The sequence below is a fragment of the Acomys russatus genome, chromosome 28 (assembly GCF_903995435.1).
Source record: "Acomys russatus chromosome 28, mAcoRus1.1, whole genome shotgun sequence".
Taxonomy (NCBI): Eukaryota; Metazoa; Chordata; class Mammalia; order Rodentia; family Muridae; genus Acomys; species Acomys russatus.
This window is the reverse complement of record NC_067164.1, coordinates 35,695,171-35,722,305: the sequence shown is the minus strand read 5'-3', so window position 1 is coordinate 35,722,305 and position 27,135 is coordinate 35,695,171. Positions and strand designations below refer to the sequence as shown.

Sequence of the window (27,135 nt, the reverse complement as noted above, 5' to 3'; positions counted from 1 at the left end):
CCTGCCTGTCCAGGAACTCACTCTGTAGACAAAGGAAACTCAGAGATCCACCTGCCTCTGCCTCCGGCGTGCTGGAGAAACTGGGCATGTCATTTGTGCTTGTCATCCCAGCACTCAGGAGGCTGAGGCAGAGACGACTGGGAGTCTGAAGTAGCCTAGGCTCCTTGGTGAATTCCAGATCAGCCTGGGCTACAGAGTAGTAGCCTGTCTCCAAAATACAAAAGCATCTACCTTCCCGAGGAATTCAGAAGGCTGTATGGGTTCAATACCTCATGTTAGAGTAGAAATATATATAATGTGTGTGGAGAATAATCTTAAATTTGAATACTACACCAATGTATCAAAATTAAGCTTATTTTGCATCAATATACAAAATTCTATACCAATGAATTAAAAATAACCTTATTTGTGAGTTAGCAAATAAGACCTTCAGTTGAGTAGATTTAATAATCTACTTTTTGTCCTATCAACCCTATATATTTCTATATTCCCATTCTTTCTTTTCTATCTCCATACCTATGAAAGAAAGATAAAGGAAAAGAGAGATGTCCCTGAGTTCAACCTCTGAATAAGACCAATAATAACTTACAATGAACTCCCAATAAAAATATACATCTGTAGCCCAAGAGCAAAAACAAAAACAAAAACCTACACAACCTGAGAGGAAATGGGGCATCATGTTCTTAAGGTTTCTTCTGGCTGACTTGGGGAGAATAGTACCTTTGTAGGGGTACAAATAAAAGTTGGGGGAAAAGGTTAAACAAGCCAGGAATAGTATTTGTGGTCTGGTTTCTTTCTTTCTTTCTTTCTTTTTGGTTTTTGAGACAGGGTTTCTCTGTGTAGCCTTGACTGTCCTGGACTCACTTTGTAGACCAGGCTGGCCTCGAACTCACAGTGATCTGCCTGCCTCTGCCTCCCAAGTGCTGGGATTAGAGGTGAGCGCCACCACTGTCTGGTCTGTGGTCCAGTTTTTAAATATTGAGAAATTCCCAACTTAATAGGAGTCCTGTGTGGGACAGTGCAACGTGCTGAACCAATTGCAATTGGAAGCTTTCTTCAAAGCTGCAGTGTTCAGATGAGGAACAGCAACTGAAGCGCTTGGGGCTGGAAGGATGCCTCGCTTCACCAATTTTTTAAAAAAATATTTATTTATTTATTTATTATTGTTATGCATACAGTGCTCTGCCTGCATGTACAACTGTAGGCCAAAAGAGGGCACCATATCACATTCTAGATGCTTGTGAGCCACCATGTGCTTGCTGAGAACTGAACTCAGGACCTCCAGAAGAGCAGTCAGTGTTCTTAACCTCTGAGCCATCTCTCCAGCCCTTCACCTTACTTTTTCAAACACACTTACCTTGCAGACCCAAGAAGCTGGTTTCAAGCAGTGCTCAGGCATGAGAGACGTTTAAGAACACCGACTTATTTTTCCCACCATGCTGCTCTCTCAGGTGGGAAACTGAAATAGCGGCCCTCTCCTCTGTGTCCAGTCACCATGGCAACACAAATCCATAGAGACAGGGTCCTCCCCTGTCAGGCACTACTTCAGGGACTCGCAATCTCCCCGGTGTGCCCTTTGGTTTGGGTTCACGCAGTTCCCTCTCTAGGCCTCTAAGCTGGCTTTGATGAAGAGAACCTGTTAAATTTCCTTACAAGTGTCATCAGTTCGACTTCCGAGGAGTGCCATGTGCTAAGACGACCAGCAGAGGGCGCGAAAAGACTTAAAGACTGAGGTGTGGAGGTGGCAGCGGTGTCCAGAATTTGGAGGTGGAGAGCATAGCTTCTCAGGAGAGGTGCTCTAGACAGAGGGCACTGCGGTGATCTGTGCACATCCTGCACTTAGAACTTCAGCTTGTGTTTCTTTTCATGTTCCGCAGGTCTCACCCCGTAAAAAACTTTCTACTACAGCCAACACAACTCCTTTTGCCCAAACCCCAACTCTCCCAAATCCTCCACGTTCCATCCAAAGAGTGAGGCTGGCCTGCAGACCACAGCATGGAGAATGCTCAGCTAAGACCAATGAAAGCCGGCGGCCGTACCTTCAAAGTTAACTTTCTGGAGTGAGCTTCCCCTACCCCCATCCCACCCATCCCCTCTCCCGCCACGCAATATTTTCCTCAATGTTTTCCTGGCTCCGGTTCAGATCCTCTGCGTGGACAGCCGATCCAGGAATCCGTGCCGGGATTTACCGCCCACCAAGAGCAGCGTGTTGGGGGGGGGTAGTAGGCAGTATAGGGTCCCTCAAGGGAGGGGGAGGATCCTGGGGGTCCTGGGGGTGCCATAAGCCCGGCACCCCCTCTCTAGCTTCTATCCATCCTACCTCATCTTCTAGAACGGCCCGAAGGAAGGATATAGGAGGAAAGTGAGCGGGAAGAGCAGCAGCGCGCGGGTGGCAAGAGCGAGAAAAAGTTTTTTGCAAAAGGAAAAAAAAAAAAAAAAGTTTGCGCTTCTCGCGGGTGGTCCCGGCTCGCGGCCTGGCGGGGCCGGCGGGAGGGCTGGGGGCCAGGTTGGGGGGGGTGGGGTGGCACTGAAGCTGCGCTGCAGTGGCCCTGTCGCCCCCCCCCCTTCCCCGCAGCAACCTCCCCCGCGCCCCCCCCCCAGCCCAGTTTCCAGCCCTGGACCACGCATCCTGAGCCCTGCGCCCCGACGGAGGTGAGAGGGGGGTTGGCAGGAGGACAGACCACCTGGGAGCGATGGGGGAGGGGGCTGAGGAGATGCTCTGACGCCTAGGGACTCTATCACAGAAGAAGACCTGGGGCGCAGGGGAGCTATGGGGTGGGAGAGATTCGGGTGAGCTGTTAGGAAGTTTGGCTGTTTTTCTTGTTTTTCTTTAATTCTTGCCTCCTTTTCTCTGCACCTCCTTTTTCTTCTGACAGTCTGTATCTGTCTCAGGTCTCTTTGTTCGCGCCTCTTCCCACATATTAGAAACCTCTCCTCTTGAGGTTGGGATGAAGAGGCAGTTGGGACGGCCAGCTGGAGGTCTGCGTGGTAGAGGGAACTCCAGGTGCGTCTCTGAGCGCCGTGGGAAGACGTCAGTGTTTCTGAGACTGGACCCACCGCAAAAGAAGGGAGCGTTCAGTAGGGTGGGGATAAGAGTGTGAGAGGCAACACAATCCCTGAGGGCCGGGCTGGGGTCGGATTCCTGACCTTTGCTGTGACAGATGTGCCCGTGGGTTTTGGGGGCCAAAAAAAAAAGTGGTTTTGGACTAGGAAGGAGGCTGGGTGGGTTTCCTAACGTGTGGTGTAGGCCTTAGGGGGAAAAAAAAAATCCCTAGGAATTTTGAATTTCTGAGTCCTGAGGACTGTGGGCCGGACTCTGAGGGAGAGCAGGAGCTGGGGAGACCTTGGCTTGACCCTCTGACCTCAGGACCACCGGGGCAGCTGAAGGCAGGCGCCAGGAGACCCCTACTGGGGCAGAGCGGGACCACTGGCCACTGCCAGCTTGTGTATCCCGGTTGGCCCCCCGCCCGAACGGGAGCTGGGGACCGAGGCCCCTCCTCTGCTCAGACCACCCTGCCTGCCCTTGCTCGCCGCTCTGAATCCTCTTTCAGGCCCCGTGACCCTGAAACAATCAACCCAGGACAGTTAGCTTTGGGGACTCTATAGAGACCGTGGGTTTGGGGCGTCCGGAGAGCCAGGGACTCTGTGGTTTAGGTCTTTCCCTCCTGTGCTGGCAGGAAGATGGGCAGTTTTCTAGGAGAAAAGTTCTTGAACGCGCGTGATTTTCCCTAGGGGGCGGGGTTCAGAAGGACCCCCCCCATTATTTCCCCGGGCATCCCCCGCTGGACAGACGTCTCCGACTCGCCCTTGACGTCACTAGGGGGTTCCCGGGGGTCTATAGTGTTAACCCTTAAGAAGCTGACTGAGATGCTCAGGAATCCAAAGCGTCCCCTGAGTGCACACCCTATCCACTCAAGCACTTCTTTCTCTGTGGTTTCTAGTTTTCTTTTCCCCCACTCCACTATAGGGACCCCACTTTCCAATAGTGCCCCCAGTGCCTGCTTTCAAGATGCGCTGAGAGAAGGGAAGAATGTTCCACCCTTCGCCCCCCCCCCCCTTTTTCTGGGCTCCCCAGGCGGGCGGGGGAAGCTGAGCCGTCTGCAGCCGGAGCCTGCGGCGGCGACTTGGGTGGGCCGAGAAGGCACGGGGGCGGGGAAGGCGGGACCGGGAGAAGGAGGTGGGGCCGACTCCTGGGAGTTGGGGAGTCGGGGTGCATAGAGGACTCCACGGAAGATGATTCGGGCCTCTGGCAGGCTAACTCTCAGTGCTCTCTGCCCCCATCCCGCCCAGAAAACTTTTACTGAAACAGGAAAAGTTAGCGACATCTTCTTTACTGGCACGAAGGGTTGGGGGAAAGGCGTGAGTGTAGGCTGTGGCACGCGTGGGCGGAGAGGGCTGTCGCCCGGTTTCCACCGCGTCTCTTTGGGGCGGTCAGGCAATGGGACGGGGAGATGAAAGTGACATCTTTGAGGAAACATCTAGCGTCCGGGGGTCTCTTACAAGTCCTCTTCTAGCCGTCAATGAGTCAGAGGAAGAGAGGGGCGGGAGACGTGCCCCCTCATCCAGCTGCCAGCCAGCTGTGCCCCCCACCCCCAACGTTAGTGCCAAGGTCGAGCTGGGAGGTCTGGGATGCGAGATCCGGGTCTCAGTTGGAAAAGGAGTAGTTAGCAAAGGTAGCCCAGGCTACAGCCCCTCGGGTCGTAGGGTACGGGTTCCGTTCCCCATTTTACCCCGCCCTCACCCTAAGTCCCAGCATCCCGGGATCACCCACCGCGCCGTCAGGCTGGCCCGCTCCCGGTGGTTCTCCACCCCACCCCGCCCCACCCCACCCTCGGCTCCCGGAAGACCGGAAAACGTGGAGTGGATTGGAAGCTGGTTGAGGAGGAAAAGTGGACCTCGCACCAGCTCCTCGCTCTCTAACGCCTTCCTGAAGAGGAAGACTTTCTCGTTCTCATCAAGCCTTTCCTCGAAGCCCTTTTCCACTAACCCCCCAAAACTAGGTTAAGTAGGCCCGACGCAAACCTTCCTTTCTGCTCTGAAGCTTCATTCCCTCCCACACACTGTTCTCTGTCTGAGAGGACACAGCATTTGTGTTTTCTTCTGGCCCCACCAGCCAATCTGGACTGAAGCGAGGTCTCCCTCTACTGGGCGCTGGAGAGACTGCATATTGAGTTCTTGGACTCTGGCAGAGTGAGCTGCCCTGGGCATGGAGTCAGACCTTCAGTGTGTTCCATCATACTCCTCACAGCTGGCCCATGGCCAGAACGAGAAACCGTAGATGGGGAAAAAAAAAAAAAAAAAAAGACAGTATAGGGCTCATGACAGTAATATCACCCAGAACTTGGATCAAGTCCATACCATTCCCACCTGCATAGGTACACAGACCAGGAAGCTCCTACCTGATCCCCACCCCCAATAGACCCACAGGACTGACCGGCTGCCTCTTGCCTGCTCTTCGGGATGTTTCTGCTTCTAAACACAGCTGAATGACATATTTCCACTGGATTTCCATGACTAGTCTCTGAGAGAGGAGATGGGGCCACGGGGGACATGCTGGCCATGGGTTTGTGTCATGTACTGTCTGTTTCTCTCCATCTTTATAACTTGCAGATCTGCCTTCCTTTCTGTATCCTTTCTGCAGTGCCCCCCTCAGGCTTCCCTGAGACACCATGTTCAACTCCATGACTCCACCAGAAGACAATAGCTATGCTGAGCCGTGCTGTCTCCACCCCCTCCCCAGCCAAGGGCTCCCCAGCATGGGGACAGAAGGTAAGTACACTGACCAGTTCCTGGGCCTCCAGGAGGACGCGGTGGCAGACCTCTCACAGCCCCAGGGTCCCTCTCAGCCCCATTCCTACCCTGTGCTAGTTTCCTAGCTACAGGAGGATTGTGAGCCATGTATGCTGGGATCTTATCTTATGTGGGATTCAAAGTAAGCCCTGCGTCTCCCATTCAAATGCCCCACACCAGCTGTCTCTCTTTTCCAGGACTTTCTGGCTTGCCCTTTTGCCATCAAGCCAACTTTACGTCAGGGCCCCAGGGTTACGGGTCTGCCAGAGAGACCAACGGCTGCACTGAGGGTGAGAACTCAGGCACTCTGCCTTCCCTCTGCCCCTGGGGACTGGTCCTGAAGGGGGAAGTGAGGACCAAACTCAACAGAAGAAACGTCCAGATAAGAAAGTGTTCAGAGAGCAACCAAGAGGTTCTTCTGGTGGACCTGTTTTTATTTTTTAAGGAGGCATGTGTTTGTATCTGTGTGAGTGTGTGCGTGTAGAGGTCAAGGCTGTGGGGTTACAGGTTGTGAGCTGCCTGGGAGGTGCTGGGAATCACACTCGGGTCCTCTGGAAGAACAGCAAGTGTTCTTACCCACCGAGCCATCTCTCCAGCCCTGTATCTCTCCAGCCCTCCATCACTGTATCTCAACTCCTATCTCCTGCCCCAGGGCCACTCTTCCCTCCTCCCCGGAGTTCAGTCAGATTGACAAAGAAGCGGGCGCTCTCCATGTCGCCTCTTTCTGATGCCAGCCTCGACCTACAAACAGTCATCCGCACCTCACCCAGCTCCCTCGTGGCTTTCATCAACTCACGCTGCGCATCTCCAGGAGGTTCCTACGGACATCTCTCCATTGGCACCATGAGGTGCTGGCAGCCTCAAACTAAGAGACCCCTAAAATACATACTAAGACCCATTAGAAGACTCAGACCCTTCCCCAGAACGTCCCCGGGGCTCCCTCAACCAAGCCTTCCAGGCACCCTGCAGAATAGCACAAGGGCTGTGATGACGGATAGATGTGACTAACAGCCTCCTCTTCACCTAGCCCGTCTCTAGGATTCCCACCGCAGATGAGTCACCAAAAAGGGACGTCACCCTCCTATGGAGTCCAGCCCTGTGTTCCACACGACTCTACTCGAGGTGCAATGATGTTTCACCCTCAGTCTCGGGGACCACGTCCAACCTGCCAGGTGGGGCCCTCCACATGTCTGTAGTATTTGGCTTCTCCAGCTCAGACTGGGTGGCTTAGCAGGGGCCAGGCAAAGAGAGACGGCAGGTCTACAAGCCTTGGGTACCAGGACAGTAGAGGTATATGCATGGAGGTGTTCGGCCGTTGGGGTGGACTCAGACTTTACCAGAGCATGCCTGTTCATCAGTGCAGGCTGTGGAGGAAGTCCGTACACACACACACACACACACACACACACACACACACACACACACATACACACACACACACACACCGGATCCTGCTATTTAGGTGGGTGGGGTGGGGCTATAGGGCAGAAAGACCTGGCATGTCTTGCCTTCTGACCACTCCACCCTCATTACCTCTTCCCCTGGGGAAGCTGAAGTCGGAGCTCAGCATGATGGTCAGCAAGTGCCCAGAAGAGCCTTTGGAAGGGGACATGTCTAGCCCTGGCTCCACAGGCACACAGGTAGGGGAAGGGGCAGGGCTTCCCCTCTGGACCTGAGCAAGACGAAACGTGCCACGCAAATGACCCTAAGATCGTCCCTCTTGCCCTAGGATCACTTGCTAGGGATTCTGGCTGGGCGGGAGGAGCTGGAGAGAGAGGAGAAACCAGAGCCTGAGTCTGTGTATGAGACCGACTGCCGCTGGGATGGTTGCAGTCAGGAGTTTGACTCCCAGGAGCAGCTGGTGCACGTGAGCCCCAGGGGGTAACAGATGGCTGGTGGGAGCCTGTAGTGGGGTTATTGTGGTCTGGCTGAGGGCAGAAGATTCAAGGGTGCAGAGGTCAGAGGTTGCATGCTCAGCCCTGCCCAGGAAGCTAGCTGGCTAGAAGACCCGAGATGTGGGCGTGTCGCTTCCCTAGTCCCACCCCAGGGGCGGAGCTAAGGATGATGGCTAGTGACCTGAAAAGGATGCTTCAGGGTTTGCGTGGCATCTGGGACCTTGGAAAGCCTCTTGTCTGTCTTTTTGCCTCAGCATATCAACAGCGAGCATATCCACGGCGAGAGGAAGGAGTTCGTGTGCCACTGGGGAGGCTGCTCCAGGGAGCTGAGGCCCTTCAAAGCCCAGTACATGCTGGTGGTGCACATGCGCAGACACACGGGCGAGAAGCCACACAAGTGCACGGTGAGGCACCCGCCCCTCCCCATGTTGGTGCCAAATCATGGTAGAGTCCAAGGTAGACTTCCATTCGTAAGCGCCACCACCAACTGGCTTGGTGGTGCAAATCTTAATTCCAACACTTGGAAGGCAGAGGCAAGCGTATCTCTATGAGTTTGAGGCTAGCCTGGTCTACATAGGGAATTCAAGGCCAGCCAAAACTACACAGTGAGATCCTGCCTCAATAAAAACCAAAATAAGGGGCTGGAGAGATGGCCCAGAGGTTAAGAGCACTGACTGCTCTTTCAGAGGTCCTGAGTTCAATTCCCAGAAACCACATGGTGGCTCACAACCATCTATAATGTGATCTGATGCCCTCCTCTGGCCTAAAGGTATACGTGCAGGCAGAGCACTGTATACATAATAATCTTAAAATAAAAATTAAAAAACAAAATAATAAAATAAATAATATATATTTATGAATCCTTTATTTAAGTGGGTCCCTTAGTACTATTGCTAGGACACTGCCTAGTGGATAGCTACTGCATCAATGACATTCGTGTAAGCCTGACCCCCTAGACGACCCACTCTAGGACCGTGTGAGCCCTGTACAGAGAGGGCCCTGTTCCTCCACTGCCGTCCCTCACCCTGTGGTGTTTCCATTTTTCTCTGCTGTTAGCTCCCATCTGCTCTTGTGCACCAACCCTTGCATTCTCCTAGGTCCCCATGTAACCCCACTTTTAGCTGTAGTCTCTGGTGTAAATCCTTAAATCTCCATTGCCCTATCTGAGAAACGTTGCTTGGCCCCTTCACACCCCCAGTTTGAGGGGTGTCGGAAGTCATACTCACGCCTTGAGAACCTGAAGACGCACCTTCGCTCGCACACGGGGGAGAAGCCTTACATGTGTGAACAGGAAGGCTGCAGCAAGGCCTTCAGCAATGCCAGCGACCGCGCCAAGCACCAGAATCGGACCCACTCCAACGAGGTGAGAGCTGAAACTGAGACTCCCTGACCTGAGAGGCTTCCTAAGCGTACCCCCTGAAAAGAGCCCCTTGACCCAGGACTCACTCCACACCCACAGAGGTGAGCTCCCCTCCTGTGAGGGTCACACAGGACACACTCTCTGAAAACAAGAGTTTCCACTTGCTGCTCTGGTCTAACCAGCCAAGGGTCAGTCTAAAATAGACCCCTGACCCCTTCAGCTTCCAATTTTAGGTGGCCTCACAGCCTTGGGGCCACCTATTTTCTCCTAGCCCCAGCCATCTGTTTCCCTAACCCTCCTAGCCCCTCATGATTCACCCTACCTGAGGGCTCCCCGCTCCCCATACTTCCTGGTGTCCTTCGTCCCTTCCCCATCTTGTAGCCTTCTGTCTGAGATCTTTTGCTTTCATCCCTTTGGCCTTCTGGCTTGGCTCTCTACTCAACAGAAGCCATATGTGTGCAAGCTCCCTGGCTGTACCAAGCGCTACACAGACCCCAGCTCACTCCGCAAACACGTCAAGACAGTGCATGGTCCCGATGCCCACGTGACCAAGCGGCATCGAGGGGATGGTCCCTTGCCACGGGCACCATCCCTTTCCACAGTGGAGCCCAAGCGGGAAAGGGAAGGCGGATCCATCAGGGAAGAGAGCCGACTGGCTGTGCCTGAGGGTAACATGGTGAGCCCAGGAAACTCTGCCTCTGTTCCCCACCGTGCCCTGTGACCCCTCTCTAGCGCTTTCCCAGAAGCATCTCCTCCTGTGCACACTAGTCTTCTGTGGCCAGCCCCGCCTGCCTGTCTCCGGACTCAGTGTTGTTTCAAGGCCGACCTCATCTAAGGCTGCTATAATAGTGCCAATTGTCTAATTGGCCCAACACATTCACTTCTTTTGGGAGGGTGGGCTGCTTCTCGGAATATGAAGTAGGCAAACGCTCTACCACAAAGTTAATCTTGGGCTGGAGAGATGGCTCAGTGGTTAAGAGCACTGGCTGTTCTTCCAAAGGTCCTGAATTCAATTCCCAGCAACCAAATGATGGCTCATAACCATCTACAATGAAATCTGGTGCTCTCTTCTGGTCTATAGGCCTACATGCAGGCAGAGCACTCACTATATAAATAATAAATAAACTCATCTCTTTAAAAAAAAAAAAAAAAGAGCCAGGCTTGGTGGTGCAGGCCTTTAATCCCAGCACTCAGGAGGCAGAGACAGGTGGATCTCTGTAAGTTCGAGGCCAGCCTGATCTACAAAGCGAGTCCAGGCAAGGCTAACACAGAGAGACCCTGTCTAAAAAGAAAGAAAGAAAGAAAGAAAGAAAGAAAGAAGCCGGGCGTGGTGCACGCCTTTAATCCCAGCACTCGGGAGGCAGAGGCAGGCGGATCGCTGTGAGTTCGAGGCCAGCCTGGTCTACAAAGCGAGTCCATGATGGCCAAGGCTACACAGAGAAACCCTGTCTCGAAAAACCAAAAAGAAAAAAAGAAAAAAAAGAAAGAAAGAAAAAAAGGAAATCTTCAGCCGCCTATGGATTCATTCTCAAAAAGCACTTTATCTACACAGTAAAGAGAAACTGTCAGGGTCCTAGGAGGAAGCAGGCTGGGCGCCCCAGCAGGTGCCTCTCACATTTTCTTGCCCACTTAATCCTCAGCCCTTGTAATCACTGGGACACAGGCTTCAGGCACTCACGGAAGGAGTTGGGGAGGGTGCCACTTTCCGCTCTCATCCTCCTCACAGCCACAGCAGAGCCCAGGAGCACAGTCTTCCTGCAGCAGTGACCACTCCCCAGCAGGCAGCGCAGCCAACACCGACAGCGGCGTGGAGATGACTGGCAACGCAGGGGGCAGCACCGAGGACCTGTCGAGCTTAGATGAAGGACCTTGTGTTGCGGCCACCGGACTCTCCACTCTTCGCCGCCTGGAGAACCTCAGGCTGGATCAGCTGCACCAGCTCCGGCCAATAGGGTCCCGGGGTCTCAAACTGCCCAACTTAACCCACGCTGGTGAGAGGGGTGTGTGTGTGTGTGTGTCGGGGGTCGTATGTTGCTGCGTTGAGCTAAGGGTGACAAGCTCAGATCGTGCTTTGAGCTTCCATTTGCACAGCCCCCCCACCCGTATCCCCACCACTGCGGCAGAACAGTGTTTATTTAATACACCTGTGATATGTTATCGCTGTGACTGCGCATGGAGTCCCTGCTGAAGCAGACTAGGGATAGGCAAAGGAGAGACCGTGTAGCTAAGTCGCGAAAGCCTGGGACTCTACAGTGAAGTTCCAAGTCAAAGTTATTCTGCGGGATCGGCAGGCGGGGGTGGGGGCAGGGTGAGAATCAAGGGGACCCCCAACCACCTGCTTTTTCTCGGTTGTAGGCGCTCCTGTGTCCCGCCGTCTGGGCCCCCCAGTTTCCCTCGACCGCCGCAGCAGCAGTTCTAGCAGCATTAGTTCCGCTTATACGGTCAGCCGCCGGTCCTCCTTGGCGTCCCCTTTCCCGCCGGGATCCCCTCCAGAGAATGGGGCATTGTCACTACCTGGCCTCACACCTGCCCAGCACTACCTGCTCCGAGCAAGATATGCTTCCGCCAGGGGGAGCGGCACTCCACCTGCTTCAGCTCACAGCCTGGATAGAATGGGGGGTCTTCCTGTACCTCCTTGGAGAAGCCGCGCCGAGTACCCAGGATACAACCCCAATGCAGGGGTCACCCGGAGGGCTAGTGACCCAGCCCGGGCTGCTGACCACCCTGCTCCAGCCAGAGTCCAAAGGTTCAAGAGCTTGGGATGTGTCCATACGCCCCCTAGCGTGGCGACAGGGCGGACCTTCGATCCCCACCTCCCTACCTCTGTCTATTCGCCACAGCCTCCCAGCATCACTGAAAACGTTGCTATGGACACAAGAGGGCTACAGGAGGAGCCAGAGGTTGGAACTTCCATGATGGGCGATGGTCTGAACCCATACATGGACTTTTCATCTGCTGATACTCTGGGATATGGGGGGCCTGAGGGGACAGCGGCTGAGCCTTACGGAGCTAGGGGTCCGGGTTCCCTGCCTCTTGGGCCTGGTCCACCGACCAACTATGGCCCTAGCCACTGTCCCCAGCAGCTCTCCTATCCTGACCCTAGCCCAGAAACATGGAATGAGTTTCCCTCCCACTCTGGGGCATATAGTGGCACTAAGGCTCCAAGTGGAACCTATAGCCAGTGTCCTCAACTTGAACACTACGGACAAGCGCAGGTAAAGCCGGAGCAAGGGTGCCCAGTGGGGTCTGACTCTGCTGGATTGGCACCTTGTCTCAATGCCCATCCCGGTGAAGGGTCCCCAGGTCCACAACCTCCATTTTCCCATTTACCCCAGCCCCCTCCACCCCAGTATCCCCAGTCAGGTGCTTATCCCCAGCCTCCGCATGATTATCTTCTGTCAGAATCCAGGCCTGGCCTCAGCTTCGACCCTCTCTCTCATTCCACAGGACAGCTCAAAGCTCAGCTTGTGTGCGATTACATTCAATCACAGCAGGAATTGCTGTGGGAGGGCAGAGGCCGGGGAGGGCTCCCCCACCAGGAACTTCCGTATCAGAGCCCCAAGTTTCTAGGGGGTTCTCAAGTTAGTCAGAGCCCTGCCAAGGCCCCAGCAGCTGCATACGGACCTGGCTTTGCATCTACTTTGGCCAATCACAAGTCAGGCTCCTATCCCTCCCCTTCTCAGTGCCATGAAACTTTGGCAGTGGGGGTAAACAGGCTTTCCCATAAGCCAGCAGCACCTCCCCGGCTGCTGCCCCCACTGCCCCCTTGCTATGGGCCCCTCAAGGTGGGGGACACCAACCCCAGCTGTGGCCACCCTGAAGTGGGCAGGCTAGGAGCAGGCCCTGCCTTGTACCCTCCCCCTGAAGGGCAGGTGTGCAATCCTCTGGACTCTCTTGACCTGGACAACACTCAGCTGGACTTTGTGGCTATTCTAGATGAGGCCCAGGGGCTGAGCCCTCCTCCTTCCCACGAGCAAGGGGACAGCTCTAAAATTACCCCACCTCCCTCCGGGCCCCCCAACATGGCAGTGGGCAACATGAGTGTCTTACTGGGGTCTCTGCCGGGAGAGACACAAGTCCTCAACTCTAATGCCTAAAAGAACAAGGAACCCACCCTGATCATGCTTCCACAGTGGCTGCATGGGGTGCCCAGGGATGGAAGGCCTGTATTTAGTCTATGTATGTTCCAGGAAAAAGAAACTTTAATAATGACAGTTTCCTGACAATAAAGGAATGCTGAGAACAATACACGTCGTGCTGGGGAGAGTAGAAGTGGGGTTCATACACCTTCCTCTTCAGAGCGCCTCCCCCTGCCTCCCACTAAGAGAGCAAGTGAGACTCAGAGAATGAAGAATGCCCTTCAGGCTATCTCCCAAACAGGCAACCTGCCACCCCTGGCTGACAGGTCACAGGAGGCAAGCGTGCTCCCCATCCGCGCCCGTGGCTGACAGGTCACAGGAGGCAAGCGTGCTCCCTATCCACGCCCGTGGCTGACAGGTCACAGGAGGCAAGCGTGCTCCCCATCCGCGCCCGAGTCAGCTGAAGACGCTGGCAAAATTATTGAGCATCAGCTGAATCAGCTGGCCAGGGTAGAAAACATGAGCTGTCATGTCAGAGGCCTCCTGCTCAGGTCGAAACAGCGTGGGTCCAAACACGATCCCCAGGTTGTGAGCAGTCATGCGGTTCTTATCGGAGTGTGCTATCACCCTGAGGACAAAACCAAGGGGGACAGAGAGACTATGGCTTCCCACTGCAAACCAGAATGGCCCCAGTAGGTCTGAGCAAGGTGGAGCGCACCCTGCTGGCTGGAGGAACCAGTACAGACATAATGAAGAGCAGAGATAGGCCAGTGGAGAAACCTTCAGCATACAATCTGCAGGTACAAGCGGGGTACAACTGGTTCTCAGCTCCAGGGCCCACCCCTAGAGTCCTCCCTGCGCACAGTGTCAGAGACAAGGCCAGAGAAGGAAGAGCGAAGAAGCCGTTACTCTTTTCACAGCATCCCTCATTTTATCTTGTGTTCGTGTCCCCCCCCCCTCGCTGCCCCCCACCTCCTGTTGGATGCTGCCTTACCAAGGCTTGGACATGTGTCAGCATCCCCCTGTCTCCACCCTCCCTGGTCAGGGTCCCTCCCCAGTGAATGCCCTGCTCCACCCTCACCAGCACCAACAAGGACGATGAGTCTCCCTGACCTGCATAGGTGCTCCAGGATATACTGCAAAGTGTCATGGTTGGGCCTCGGCAACGAGTCTACTAATTTCTGTATTTTAGAGAGGCACTGCTCTGGCTCAGAAAGTTCTAGAGGGAGCGACAGGGGCTGAGGTTAGAGAAAACACTACGATAGAGTGGATAGGGTGGCTAAGTTCCCTCTTTCCAACAAGTCCATGAATAATGATATCATTTGTCTAGCTCTCTCTCTCTCTCTCTCTCTCTCTCTCTCTCTCTCTCTCTCTCTCTCTCTCTCTCTCACACACACACACACACACACACACACACACACACACACACAGGACCTTGCCGCTGCTGACCCATACACAGCCCTCCACTCTTCCAGGTAGCCTGGCAGCAAGCGACTTTTAGAATTCTTTTTTGTTCAGCCTTCTAAACATTCCCACCCTCCAAAAAAAACAACTAGAGCTGGCATATAAACTATTTCCCGTTCCCACAGTGAAGATGGAAGGGACCCTCTGTTCTGCTTTCTATTGTGCGCCCTCCCGTGTCAGGAGTGTGGTCCATGAGCTTTTACCAAGGGCATCACGGAAATCAGGCAGCAGTGGTGGAGGCACCAGAGGCTGTGGCAGCTCGCGGAGAAAAAGCTTCAAGGCTCCCGTGACCACGTGAATATCATCCCATTCATCATTGTCTAAATCTAATTTGCCTTCTAGAAGGAAAAAGAGGTCCTTTGCATTGAAGACTCAGAAAAGCCAGAGAAATCCAGATTCAAAGACGAGGAATTTTGAGGAAACCCAGTCAAAACAGGTCACAGGAATGTGGTGGTGGTCCACAGCAGGGCATGACAACAAAGTGGGGAATGGGGACATGGGAGGTTGCGTGGGGTACAAAGAGGGCTTATAAGTTAGTGGTTTTTGTTTGTTTGTTTTTGAGAGAGAGCCTGGGGCCTTCCCATATAAGTACCTTGTCCCTGTTGCTCTGGGAACATGTATCTCCCATCGGAGGTTACTGCCCGTTCTGTAACATGCATCAGAAGAGACCATTAGCTAACACGTACAGTTCCAACTCCCTCACTCAGAATCCCTTGTGGTGATGGTGGTGGGGTTCACAGACCCATCCAGTTCCTCCCAAGCTGTCTCACCTCTGTCTACCAGGAATCGGAGTTTCTGGACCACTGCCAGGTTCCCACTCACCCGGTAAATGCCGTCCACATCTAGACCTGGGAGATGAGGGACAGGGAAGAGGACAGTTCTAACTCTAAAGTGGTGCCCGTGAGGGGTCTGAGGGGGAAAGGGGCCAGTAGAAAGGCAGAGATGGGGTGAGGGGACCTAGGGCGGTTTGAAAGGGGAGATTTGGGGAGTCTTTGAGAAAATAACCTTTTTTATCCACAGCCTCAACGCAAAGCCGGACAAAGCTGGGCACGGTGTCCCCTTCCCGTTGGCACAGTGATTCCAACTGGCAACCAAAAACCTGGTCTGCAGAGGAAGTGAGGGTGGTGAGAAATGGGGGGGCCTGCTGCCACCTGGGGGCAAGAAGCCCCTCCCTCTGACCCTCAAACAAGGAGGCAGGGGCAGGGGCCCACGGGGCGGTGGAGAAGCAGGGGCATTAAGTACGCTCTAAATCTAGTCTGGAAGTTCTACTTTGAGCCTCACTAGAGTTTTGGTTAACGCTGAGGTTCGGAACATAAAGATCCTGAAAAACGCTCTCATAAAATCAGGCATGGTGTGGTGCCTCTTACCTGTAATCCAACAACACTCAGGAGGCTGAGGCAGGAGGATTGCCCAAGTTGGAGGAAAGTCTAGGATAAATACTGACAGCCTGTTTCAACAGTAATAAAACTTGATAGAAAACCAAAACCGGCATAATCCCAGCACTCGGGAGGCAGAGGCAGACGGATCTCTGTGAGTTCGAGGCCAGCCTGGTCTACAAAGTGAGTCCAGGACAGCCAAGGCTACACAGAGAGACCCTGTCTCAAAAGAAAAAAAAAAAAAAAAGAAAGAGAAAGAAAAAGAAAACCAAAATCTACACAACATAAAAACACTAGTAAAGCCGGTACAAAGAGCAATGGGCGCCCCAGCGGGGGGGCGGGGGCAGTGTCCTCCCTACCTCGGAACAGGCCGCGCTCCTGAAGGCTCTGCAAGGTTGGTCTCTTGGCGATCAACCGCTTTAACTTGTTGCGCACGCGGTTCTTCTGCTCAGTGCCCTCCGTACACCGACCTGGGAAATCCAGCAGGGCCGTGGGCTTCCAGGCCGAACGCAGAGCCCTTTCCCTGCACCCGAGCCCGGCCAGCTCCGTCCCGCCTCGTACTGGAAGTTCTGCGGCTGCTCAGCCGTAGTAGTGACTTGGACACCGGCTCCGACTCCAATTCGTCGTCCTCACCAGCGCTCAGCTCCGCCAGCTCTGCGGGTCCGGAGCCCGATAGACGCAGCTCCAAGGGGTTCTCCCGATCCTAGACCCCGCGGGCCGGGGGACGAGGGGTCGGAAGGGAGAACGTCTGCACCCCCACTGTCATGCTGGGCCCCCACATTCCACCCCGAGACCTCCTGGTCTCCGTAGCCCTTTGCTGCCCCTCCCCGCTCCCTCGGTCCACGCGGGTCTCCCCTTCCCGGGGTCTGCATCCTTCTCACCAGCCGCTCGATGACGGCCCGCAGCGCGCGGTGCCAGGCTCGCAGCTCGGTCTCCTCGTCCCACTGCAGCAGGAACTCATGGCCGGGGACCGTCCGGATCTGGGGGTGGCGCGTGAGGGAATCGGTCACCCCGCCCACTCCGTCCCCTACGTCTTTAGGGGACCCCGGGAAGGCACTCACGTGCAGGACGTTTCTGCGGCTGGACAGGTGGCGCCCATTAGCCAGGGCCGCCCCTCGCAAGTCCACGCTACTTTCCGGCCGGCTCCCAGCTGGCGCCTGGCATTTACAGGAGAAACTGAGGCTAAGAGTTTGTTTCCTCATTGCTTCCCTCTTGGGGGAGGTGAGCGGCTTCCTCTTTCCTTTACTTTCTTCTCCATTTCCTTCTTCGCCGCACTCCCACCCCGCCTCAGTCAGCCTGAGGCGCAAACCAGTACCTCCCCCGCAAAAAAAAAAAAAAACCTTGCCGCTCTGCCCCCCTGGCCGATACTCACCCAGCCTTGGGAGGGTGCAGACTGCGGTGGCCGCTCCCGGTAGAACACAAGGCTGTTAGCAGTCAACACCACCCAAGCAGGGCCCCAGTTCTTCCTGTGGGGGAGGAGAGCGGGAGGAGTAGAGGTAGTTAAAAGGTCATTTTAGAATTTCACTTGAGCCGAGAATGGGGGATCTCTGTGACTTCGAGGCCAGCCTGGTCTACAGAGTAAGTTCCAGGACAGCCAAGGCTACATGGAGAAACCCTGTTTCAGGGGGAAAAGAAAAGACTCTCACCTGGAGCGCTTGAGCTCCCCGCACCATACCCTGTAAAATCCCACAACCCAGGCCCCTGGCATATTGAGTTCTCACCTGAGTTTGCGCCCTCCTTGGGCAATCTTGGTCATGTTGAGTAGGCCTGACTTCTCCTCCTGGGAAGGACACGAGTATACCCTGTAAAACACCTGTACCACCCGCGGCCGCCAGGGGGGTCTCCCAGAAGTGAGGCCCTTTAAAGGTTGGCATTGGGGAGACTGGAAAAGAGCAACCGTCCAGAAAGAAAAGGTTTTCGAGGAGCAGGAGTTGGGGGTGTTGCAGAGAGGATCATGGCATTCCAAGTCAGGAAAGGGGCTCTACAGAGTCACACGGGGGTCCTCTGGGAGCCCTGGCAGCGCCTGGCAAGGCCTCGAGGCTCCAGGCTGTTCTGACCATCAAGCCCTGGGTGCTTTGCATGTGCTTGAGGCTTGATAAACCCTGAGGGTGGGAAACTGAAACAGGTGGAGGGACCTTCAGTTTGGAGGGCCTAAGTTGTAAAAGGAAAGGGGGACTTGGAGGGTGCGGGGGTGTTAACTGTGAGTGGGAGGGCACTGTTTTAAGGGGAAAGGCATAAGAAAGTTAACTTTTGGGGCTGGAGAGATGGCTCAGAGGTTGAGGGCACTGACTGATCCTCCAGAGGTCCTGAGTTCAATTCCCACCAACCACATGGTCGCTCACAACCACCATATAATGTGATCTGATGCTTTCTTCTGGCCTGCAGGTGTACATGCAGCCAGAACACTGTATATATAATAAATAAATACATCTTAAAAAAAAAAAAAGTTAACTTTTTAACCTGTGGCTGAGAAGTGGGGAGGAGGGGGGAATCTCACCTGTGAATCGAGCCATTCCTGAGATTGTAGGGCACCACGGTCTCTAATCAAAGTCTCTGTCTCTTCCATGGAGCCAGGTTTCTGAGTTTAGGGGGAGACAAAGCAACACCCAGATGGTACCTCAACATGTCTCAACACTTCTCACAATTTTCTCTTTCTTCTGATCTTCTGAGAGCCCCAGGGAGAAGGGGAGGGGGCACTGAGGGGACAATGGGACAAGCAGGAGGGACGTGTCTTGAGACAATGGGACTGTGGCCCAGGAGCAGCAGCATCCCGAGGTGGGGTACAGGTCTTCCTGGAGCTGTTAGGGCCAAAGCCTGTGTCCTGGCAACTCTGGCAATCTAAGCCTTGTCAGTCATCTCTAGTAAGCAATTGAAGAGGCAAGGCTAAAGAACAGAGAAAGCTTTGTCTGGGTTGGAGAGATAGACCAATGGCTAAGAGCATAGGTTGCCTCCTGGAGGGGCATCCTGGGTAGGGCTAAGAACTGTAACTCCATTGGCAGAAGAACTGACACCCTCTTCTGGCCTCTGCGGGTACTGCATACATGTGATACACAGGTATACACACATGCAGGTGAAACACCCATACACATAAAACTATGACAGTAAAATCATTTCCTCAATGTGGCCACATTGAGAAGTGGATCAGTCATATAAATAGACCCAGTGACTTCTCGACTCTGCTTCTGGGGTCCTCACATGACGTTTAGGTTTAGAATAGAGGGCAAGAGATAATCACACAGCCAGGCGTGGTGGTGCACACCTTTAACCCCAGCACCTGGGAGGCAGACACCAGTGGATCTCTGTGAGTTCAAGGCAGCCTTGTCCACATAGTGAGTTTCAGGGCAGCCAGAGCTACATAGTGAGACCCTGTCTCAAATCATCATTATGATCATCGTCATCATCATCATCACAGTAATTAAGAAGTCCTAGTTGCCGGGCGTGGTGGCGCACGTCTTTAATCCCAGCACTCGGGAGGCAGAGGCAGGCGGATCGCTGTGAGTTCGAGGCCAGCCTGGTCTACAAAGCAAGTCCAGGACAGCCAAGGCTATATAGAGAAACCCTGTCTCGAAAAAACAAAATTAAAAAAAAAAAAGAAGTCCTAGTTAAGCCGGGCATGGTGGCACACGCCTTTAATCCTCGTACTTGGGAGCCAGAGGCAGGAGGATCGCTGTGAATTCGAGGCCAGCTTGGTCTACAATATGAGTCTAGGACAACCAAGGCTACCCAGAGAAACCCTGTCTCAACCCCCCCCCCCCAAAAAAAAAGAAGTCCTAGTTAGGCCAGGCATGGTGGCACACGGCTTTAATCCCAGCACTCAGGGAGACAGAGGCAGGCAGATTTCTGTGAGTTCAAGGCCAGCCTGGTCTACAGAGTGAGTCCAGGACAGCCAAGGCTACACAGAGAAACCCTGTCTCTAAAAACCAAACCGAATTAAAAAAAAGTCCTAGTTAAGGTCCCTGCTCAGCTCCGTTATCTGCTGAAAGAAGTTCTGACTAGTTGTGAGAACAGAGTGAACTGTCTTCCTGGGAGACAAGCTCCTTTTCTGGGGGGCATCAGGACCCCAGCCTTTTACTTCTCCAGCATTAAGAGTCCTGGGGTGATCCTCATTCTTAGGGGCCCGTGTCTCCACGGTCTGATAGCTGAAGGAAGGACACACACACACAGCCTTTCTCTTTAGAATTCTGTGCTGTTGGGAGCCGCCCCGAGGCGTCCAGCTTGTGGTGGGAGATGGGAGGGGAGTACAAGGTCTGCTGCGCAGGGAGGGACCCGGGGATGTCGGAGAAGGCCTCCCCGAGATTACAGTAGGTGGAGGGCTGTGACAGGAGGAGCTGGGATCCTGCCAGGGGAGCGGGGGATGGGGGAGGAGGGAAGTTGGGCGTGGTTATCCCGCCCCTGTCCCTCCCAGTCTCTCCCTTTACTCACCATCAGCTCTGGGCCAGGGTGACCCTGGTACTGGGGTAGAACCCCAGTTCCCCCTGGCTGCTTTTTACAAACTCTCCCCTCACAGTCTTCTTTACTCCTCTCCTCACTTCCTGTTGCCAACTTCCCTCCTCCCCCACGCAACCCCGCCCCAGGGCTGCAGGAAAGGGGAACAGGCTTTTTTTGGGGGGGTGAGGTGAGGAGGAGAGAGCACCCCTACCTCACATCTTTCAGAGTTTAAAAGACAGCACCCACCCCCTAAAAAAAAAAAAAAAGACAGCACCAAGAAGCGAGGGACAGTGCTAGGGGAGTATGAGAGAAAAGAGCGTTGTTGTCTACTAGTGAGAAAGAGAGAGAGAGAGAGAGAGAGAGAGAGAGAGAGAGAGAGAGAGAGAGAGAGAGAGAGAGAGAGAGAGAGAGAGAGAGAGAGCAGAGAGCCAGCCAGCCAGCCTTGCTTGTAATCTCAGCACTTGGGAGGCTGACACAGGTCAACTCTTGGAGTCTGAGGTCGGTCTGGCCTACATAAGGAGTCTGGGTCAGCTGGGTCTGCTACAGAGTAAGACCCTGGCTCGAAAGATGATTGATGAAAGAGAGGGAAGAGGAGGGGCCCAGCAAGGGACTTACAATTTTAGAAGAAACTTGCTGGTGTCCTGGCTCAAAGACAGGACAGAGGACAAACCTTGCCCTGGGCTAGGAGTCAGAACTGGAGAAAAAGCAGTCTGTTGGCGTTCCTTCTGTTGCCCTGGACACCCTATCCCCTCCAGGCCTCTGTAACTTGGCTGTCCTCTCTCATCCTGGACTTCCTTTATGGCTACTCTTCCTCTCTTCCTGCTCCTGCACGGTCTTCTCAGACCACCTCGGCCTCCTGCCTCCATTGTGTTCTTCTCATTTACCCTGGCCTCCTCTTCCCTCTTCTCAGTTCTTCTTCTTTATTTGTTTGTTTTCGAGACAGGGTTTCTCTGTGTAACCTTGGCTGTCCTGGACTCGCTGTGTAGACCAGGCTGGCCTCGAACTCAGAGATCTGCCTGCCTCTGCCTCCCGAGGGCTTCCCCTTTCAGTTCTTTAAGGGAGGGAGGGACGCTGTCTGTCCCAGAACAGAGCCCAGCCGTGGTGCAGTTGACAAACCATGCTCTGAGGAAGATTCGTAACTCACCGTGTCGCCACTGACCTCCGTCATTAAGCAGTCCTTGGAGAGAGAGCTTTCTCTTGGCCCTTCCTTGAGGGGTTTCAGAAAGCAGGGCTTCAGATTGGCCATGCTGACACTTCTGCACATTTTGTGGGGACAGGGAGGAGACTCCTCCAAAGCAACCTGGGGTTCCCGAGACAGGTAGAGCTCCTCCAGGGAGCCGTGAAACAGCTTTGTCCCTACAAAGAGGAGTGGCAGGTGATGACAGATATGACCTTCCTGAGTTGTCAAGGAATGCAGGGGAAGGCTGCCGGAAATGACATGAGAATTAGACAGCTTGGAGCTGCAGGGGGTGAAGGGGGAACACCACTGTGGTGTGGGTGAGGACTACGCTTATCAAAAGAAAGGAAGAGAAGAGGGCAGCAGGAGCTAGGGGTAGGCTCACTCAGTAAGCCTTCCAAACCAGAGAGCCAGGAAGGTGCAGGGGGAAGGCTTGCCGCTTACTTACCAGAAGTCCAGAGGGAGGTGATATGGGAAGTGTCTGGTGGGCTGTGGCAGGCGATTGGTTCCTCTGTCATGTAGGCAGCTGGAACAAAGATGGGCCGAGAGCTGGGGGCCGCTCCCAGGCGCCTTGCCAACCACCAGTCTGAGTTGGTCTTTCTAAGCAATAGGAATCTGTCACCTTCAGCCAGAGACACCTGGCCGCCATCTGCCCTAGTATAAGTGAAGGGCTAGAGGGCACAGAGCTGGGGTCTCTGAGAAGGCTTTGGTAGACTCAGTCCTAGGTTTCCCCAAATATTTGGCCACCACCTGCCTGGAAGCATTGTGGTGTCAGCGCTGTCACCTATAGGAAAAAGGGGTGCTGAAATTCAAGAAGGGTGAGCACCACCATGTAGAGGGACATGGTTCTAAGAGTGGTGTGGTGTGTGTGTGTGTGTGTGTGTTTTGTGTGTTGTGTGTGTGTGTTGTGTGTGTGCGTGTGTGTGTGTGTGAAGAGTGAGGACCTTGGAGTGAAAAGGAAGAGTAAACAAGCCCTGGGTGTGAGAGATCAGCACAGCGCTTTGAGGGCCAAGAAACCCTGTGGGATGTGTCTGGTGAGGAAGTGTATACATAAGGTGAGAGAGGATGTGGTCAAGCAGGCCTATGTAGCTAACAAGGCAGGAAATCGGAGAAGGTGACCTAGCTTGGTAATTTTCCTTTAAATGACTTGCAGAGGTCACCTGAAGTTCCAGGGTCAGAAAGAGCTGGGGTCCTAGATGCTGGTGGGAGCTCAGAGCTGGACACAGGAAGACTATGAGGACAAGGAGTCAGGCCAAGAGTGGAACACAGGCAACAGCACAAGAGATAATGACTAATAAAAGCTTATGACGTATGACCCTTTATTAGGTGTGCACAGGCCTCATCGTCTGTGCAACCAACAACCTCAAACTTAAAACTTTGCATTTCCTGTGCAGACAATTAGAAAAACTAAGAACAAAGAGAGGGAAAGAGAAAGAAAGAGGGGTTCATGTCACCTTCTGTCCTACTTACCCAGACACATTAGGGGGTATGGCCCTCTGTGCATTGGAGGGGTCCCCAGGTATACTATGGGGATCCATTCTTTTGCATTCTTGTTCTGTGTGTATGAGTGTTTTGTCTGCATGGATGTCTGTGCACGTGCAAATGTCAGGTGCCCGAGGAGTCCAGAAGAGCATGTCGGAGCCCCTGGACCTGGAGTTACAGGCTGTTGTGAACTGTTATGCAGGTCCTGGAAACTGAACCTGGGTCCTTTGGAAGAGCAGCCAGCACATTTAACTGCTGAGCCATCTCTCCAGCCTGTTTATTTCTGTTCTTAACAAGAACTGATTAGGGACTGCCTCCTGTGTGGAAGGAGCTGCTAAGAACAACAGATGACAAAGAAACAAGTTTCCTGAGTCTCTTGAGGAGGGACAGACCTCGACTGATGACACAGAAAGTATACTAATCACAGCTGAGCTGGAGACCCACATATGGTACAGTAGTCGGTCATAGAGGCTCCTGCCTTAAACCCAGCACTCCGGAGGCAGAGGCCAGCCTGGTCTACATGGTGAGTTTCCGGACAGTCAGGGCTACATAGTAAGACCCTGTCTCAAAAATACATAAAAACATCATGACAGGTAGTTGGACGCTGACATCACCTCCTCCCTGGCCCGGGATCACCAACAGTTGAAAACTGCGCTTCTCACTTCTTTGCTTTTCCTCCATTGTGGAGTGTGAGGCTTTCAGTTTCGCCTTGTAGACCTGGAGTGGAGAGTGGGTGCCTCTTCTCGCTGGTGACATGAAACAGCCAGCTCTCCTCCTCCCTCGGTGTGATCTGAGGCCTGGCAAATTTTTCCTCATCCTCCATGGTCTTATTCCTTAGTTTGCCTCATTTTTGTTTTGTTTTGATTTTTTTTTTTTTAATTTCATGAACATTGGTGTGAGGGTGTCAGATCCCTTGGAACTTGAATTACAGACAGTTGTGAGCTGTCATGTGGGTGCTGGGAATTGAACCCAGGTCCTTTGGAAGAACAGACAGTGCTCTTAACCACTGAGCCATCTCTCCAGGCCTTGTTTTGATTTTTTGAGACAAGGTTTCTCTGTGTAGCCCTAGCTGTTCTCGACTCCCTTTGTAGATCAGGCTGCCCTCGAACTCATAGCAATCTGCCTGCCTCTACCTCCCGAGTGCAGGGATTAAAGGTATGAGCCACCACACCGGGTTAGTTTGCCTCATTTTAACTGGATAGAGAACTTGCCCTTCATCACTTCCTTCCTTCTTCCCAAGGCTAATGTCACCCATTTGTTCATTTGGTGTTTTAAAAATAACAATAATAATTTTCTTTTTTAAATTATTGTTTTTCCAGACAGGGTTTCTCTGTGTGGCACATGCCTTTAAGCCTTTAACCTCAGCACTCGGGAGGCAGAGGCAGGCGGATCTCTGTGTGTTGGAGGCCAGCCTGGTCTACAGAGTGAGTCCAGGACAGCCAGGCCTACACAGAGAAACCCTGTCTGGAAAAACAAAAACAAAAACAAGTCAGTACTACTGTTTAGTCAAGGCTGGTTGGAACTCTGTCTATGCTCCAGGCTGACTTTACATTCTGCCTCAGCCCCCTGAGTGCTGAGACTGCAAGTGTGTACCTCCTTAATGCCTTTTTAAAAATTTAATGACTTGGGCTGGAGAGATGGCTCAAAGATTAAGAGCACTGGCTGCTCTTCCAAAGGTCCTGAGTTCAATTCCCACAACCACATGATAGCTCACAACCACCTATAATGTGATCTGGTGCCCTCTTCTGGCCTGCAGGCATACATGCAGGCAGGACATTGTTTACATAATAAATATATAATTTTAAAATTTTAATTAATTAAAAAATTTTTTTAGAGACAGGTTTCTCTATGTAGTCCCGCTGTCCTGGAGCTCATAAGGCCTTGAACTCACAGAGATCCACCTGCTTCTGCTTCCTAAAAGCTAGGATTAAAGGCATGGACCAATACATTTGGCCTCATTTTTATTTATCTATTTAGGTTTGGCAGTGGTGGCTCACACCTTTAACTCCAGCACTCAGGAGACAGAGTCAAGCAGATCTCTGTGAGTTTGAGGCCAGCCTGGTCTACAGAGTGAGTTCCAGGACTGTCGAGACTATCGGGGCTATATAGAGAAACCCTGTCTTCAAAAACACACACAAATACAAAACCGGGGTAGGGGAGGATGGAGAGATGACTCAGATGTTAAGAGCTGACATGTGGGTACTAGGAACCAAACCTGGGTCCTCTGAAAGAGTAGCTAGTGTTCTTAACTGCTGAGCCATCTTTCCAGACCCCTCACTGACTTTTATTTACTTTGAAACTTTTCCAAGTCTCTCCTCTCTCTCTCTCTTTCTTTTTTCTATCTTTTTTTTCCTCCTCTCTCTTTATATAAATTTCCTTTTACTAGGCTCTTAGGTTATCAGTTACCTACCTGGAGTGGAGATTCATACCAGTAAATCCCAGTGTCTGAGGCTGAGGGAAGACCATAGAGTTGACGGCCAGTCTGAGCTATAGAATCAAGACGTGGCTCAAAAGGCAAAGGAATACAAAGCAAGTATGTCCCATCACCCCACCCGCCCCCAGGGTCTCCTTTTCTCCCCTCCTTCCTCTGACTTCTGGAAGTTGCCTCCACAAAAGCGATCTTCACTTCACCTCACCTCTCCCTTTTGCAAGCATGTTCTGTAATCCTTAAGTTGACACTTCAGCGGCAAGCAGCCCAGCTGCTCTTTCCGCTTCTGGTGTCCTTCCCTGTTCCTCTTCTGGGAGTCGCCTCTCTGTGGTATGAGGTAGAAGCTTCCCCTGCCTGTTCCTTAAACCACACAACCCCATGTGAGCTGCGTCCTTTGCACTTTGCGGCCATCCCCTCTGTGGTCTTACTCTCTAAAATGGTCTCTGTTTCCTGCTAAGTACTACATCTCCAGTCCAGATCTTCCTCTGATCTCTGATCTTACTCACTGTCCACAAATAAATCAATCAATAAATAACTCCACAAGTATCTCACAGGTACTACAAACGCCGTATGCACCTAACTGAACTCTTCAACCTAGCCTTCGCTACAAATCTGTTTCGCTCAGCTGTTAGACTTAAACTTAATAACTATCTATCTCGCCGACTATGATGATAAACATGGACTGGTGCTCTCTCATGCAGATGAAATGTGGCATGATAAGGGTCACTGTGGTAGAGACAGTACCAGCATCTCCTGGAAAAGCATGTGTCCTGAAGTGCATGCCAGAAGCCTAGCAGCCTCTTGTGTGTTTCCTCACCACTCATGGTGATTCAAATGATTGTCCAGCGCTGAAATCTGTATTTTTTTTAAATTTATTTTATATATACAAATGCTCTGTCTGCATGTCAGAAGAGGGCATTAGAGCACATTATAGATAGTCGTGAACCACCCTGTGGTTGCTGGGAATTGAACTCAGGACCTCTAGAAGAGCAGATGGTGCTCTTAACCACTGAGCCATTCTTCAGCCCCTGTATTTTTGTTTTTCAAGTCTGCTCCCCTGCTTGCTGGCAATTGAACCCAAGGCCTTCTGTATAGCAGATAAGATTTTTACTACTGAGCTACTTCTTGTATTTCTTCTTCTTCTTCTTCTTCTTCTTCTTCTTCTTCTTCTTCTTCTTCTTCTTCTTCTTCTTCTTCTTCTCCTCCTCCTCCTCCTCTTCTTCCTCCTCCTCCTTCTCCTCCTCCTCCTCCTCCTTCTTCTTCTTCTTCTTTTGGTTTATCTTTTGAGACAGGTTTCTCTGTGTAATAGCCCTTGATGTCCTGGACTGGCTTCGTAGACCAGTTTGGCCTTGAACTCACAGAGATCCACCTGCCTCTGCCTCCTTAAGTGCTAGGACTAAAGGCGTGTGCCACCATACCCAGATATATTTCTTTTGTTTTGTTTAAGACAGGGTCTCACTATGTTACCTTGGCTAGCACAGAATTTACTATGTAGACCAGGCTGGCCTCAAACTCACAAAGATCTGCCTGCCTCTGTCTCCTGAGTGCTAGGGTTAAAACCACCACACCAGCCTAGCCCTTAGGTTCTTGAAAGGAGTCTGGCTGTGTGGCTCAGGCTGCTGTGGTACTTACTGTGTAGCTGATCCCCAGCTCTGG

General features: G+C 52.8%; 2 protein-coding genes across 2 annotated transcripts; one reads left to right on the top strand and one right to left on the bottom strand.

Moving 5' to 3' along the window:
- The first annotated feature begins 2,593 nt into the window (after positions 1 to 2,593).
- On the top strand, positions 2,594 to 13,288 carry Gli1 (GLI family zinc finger 1). The gene is made up of 13 exons (XM_051170525.1): positions 2,594 to 2,652; positions 2,893 to 3,004; positions 5,642 to 5,769; positions 5,988 to 6,080; positions 6,443 to 6,638; positions 6,818 to 6,962; positions 7,341 to 7,430; positions 7,520 to 7,657; positions 7,940 to 8,089; positions 8,884 to 9,048; positions 9,491 to 9,721; positions 10,772 to 11,036; positions 11,401 to 13,288. The coding sequence occupies exons 3-13, from the start codon at positions 5,670 to 5,672 to the stop codon at positions 13,140 to 13,142; spliced, it is 3,315 nt and encodes a 1,104-aa protein (XP_051026482.1). The 5' UTR covers positions 2,594 to 2,652; positions 2,893 to 3,004; positions 5,642 to 5,669; the 3' UTR covers positions 13,143 to 13,288.
- A 250-nt stretch (positions 13,289 to 13,538) lies between these two features.
- Positions 13,539 to 20,567, bottom strand: Arhgap9 (Rho GTPase activating protein 9). The gene is made up of 14 exons (XM_051170600.1): positions 20,387 to 20,567; positions 18,462 to 18,542; positions 17,686 to 17,744; positions 17,337 to 17,430; positions 17,026 to 17,121; positions 16,846 to 16,944; positions 16,526 to 16,667; positions 16,324 to 16,434; positions 15,594 to 15,692; positions 15,359 to 15,436; positions 15,181 to 15,234; positions 14,792 to 14,926; positions 14,238 to 14,343; positions 13,539 to 13,752 (listed from the first exon to the last, which is right to left on the bottom strand). The coding sequence occupies exons 1-14, from the start codon at positions 20,387 to 20,389 to the stop codon at positions 13,581 to 13,583; spliced, it is 1,329 nt and encodes a 442-aa protein (XP_051026557.1). The 5' UTR covers positions 20,390 to 20,567; the 3' UTR covers positions 13,539 to 13,580.
- Between the last annotated feature and the right edge of the window lie 6,568 nt (positions 20,568 to 27,135).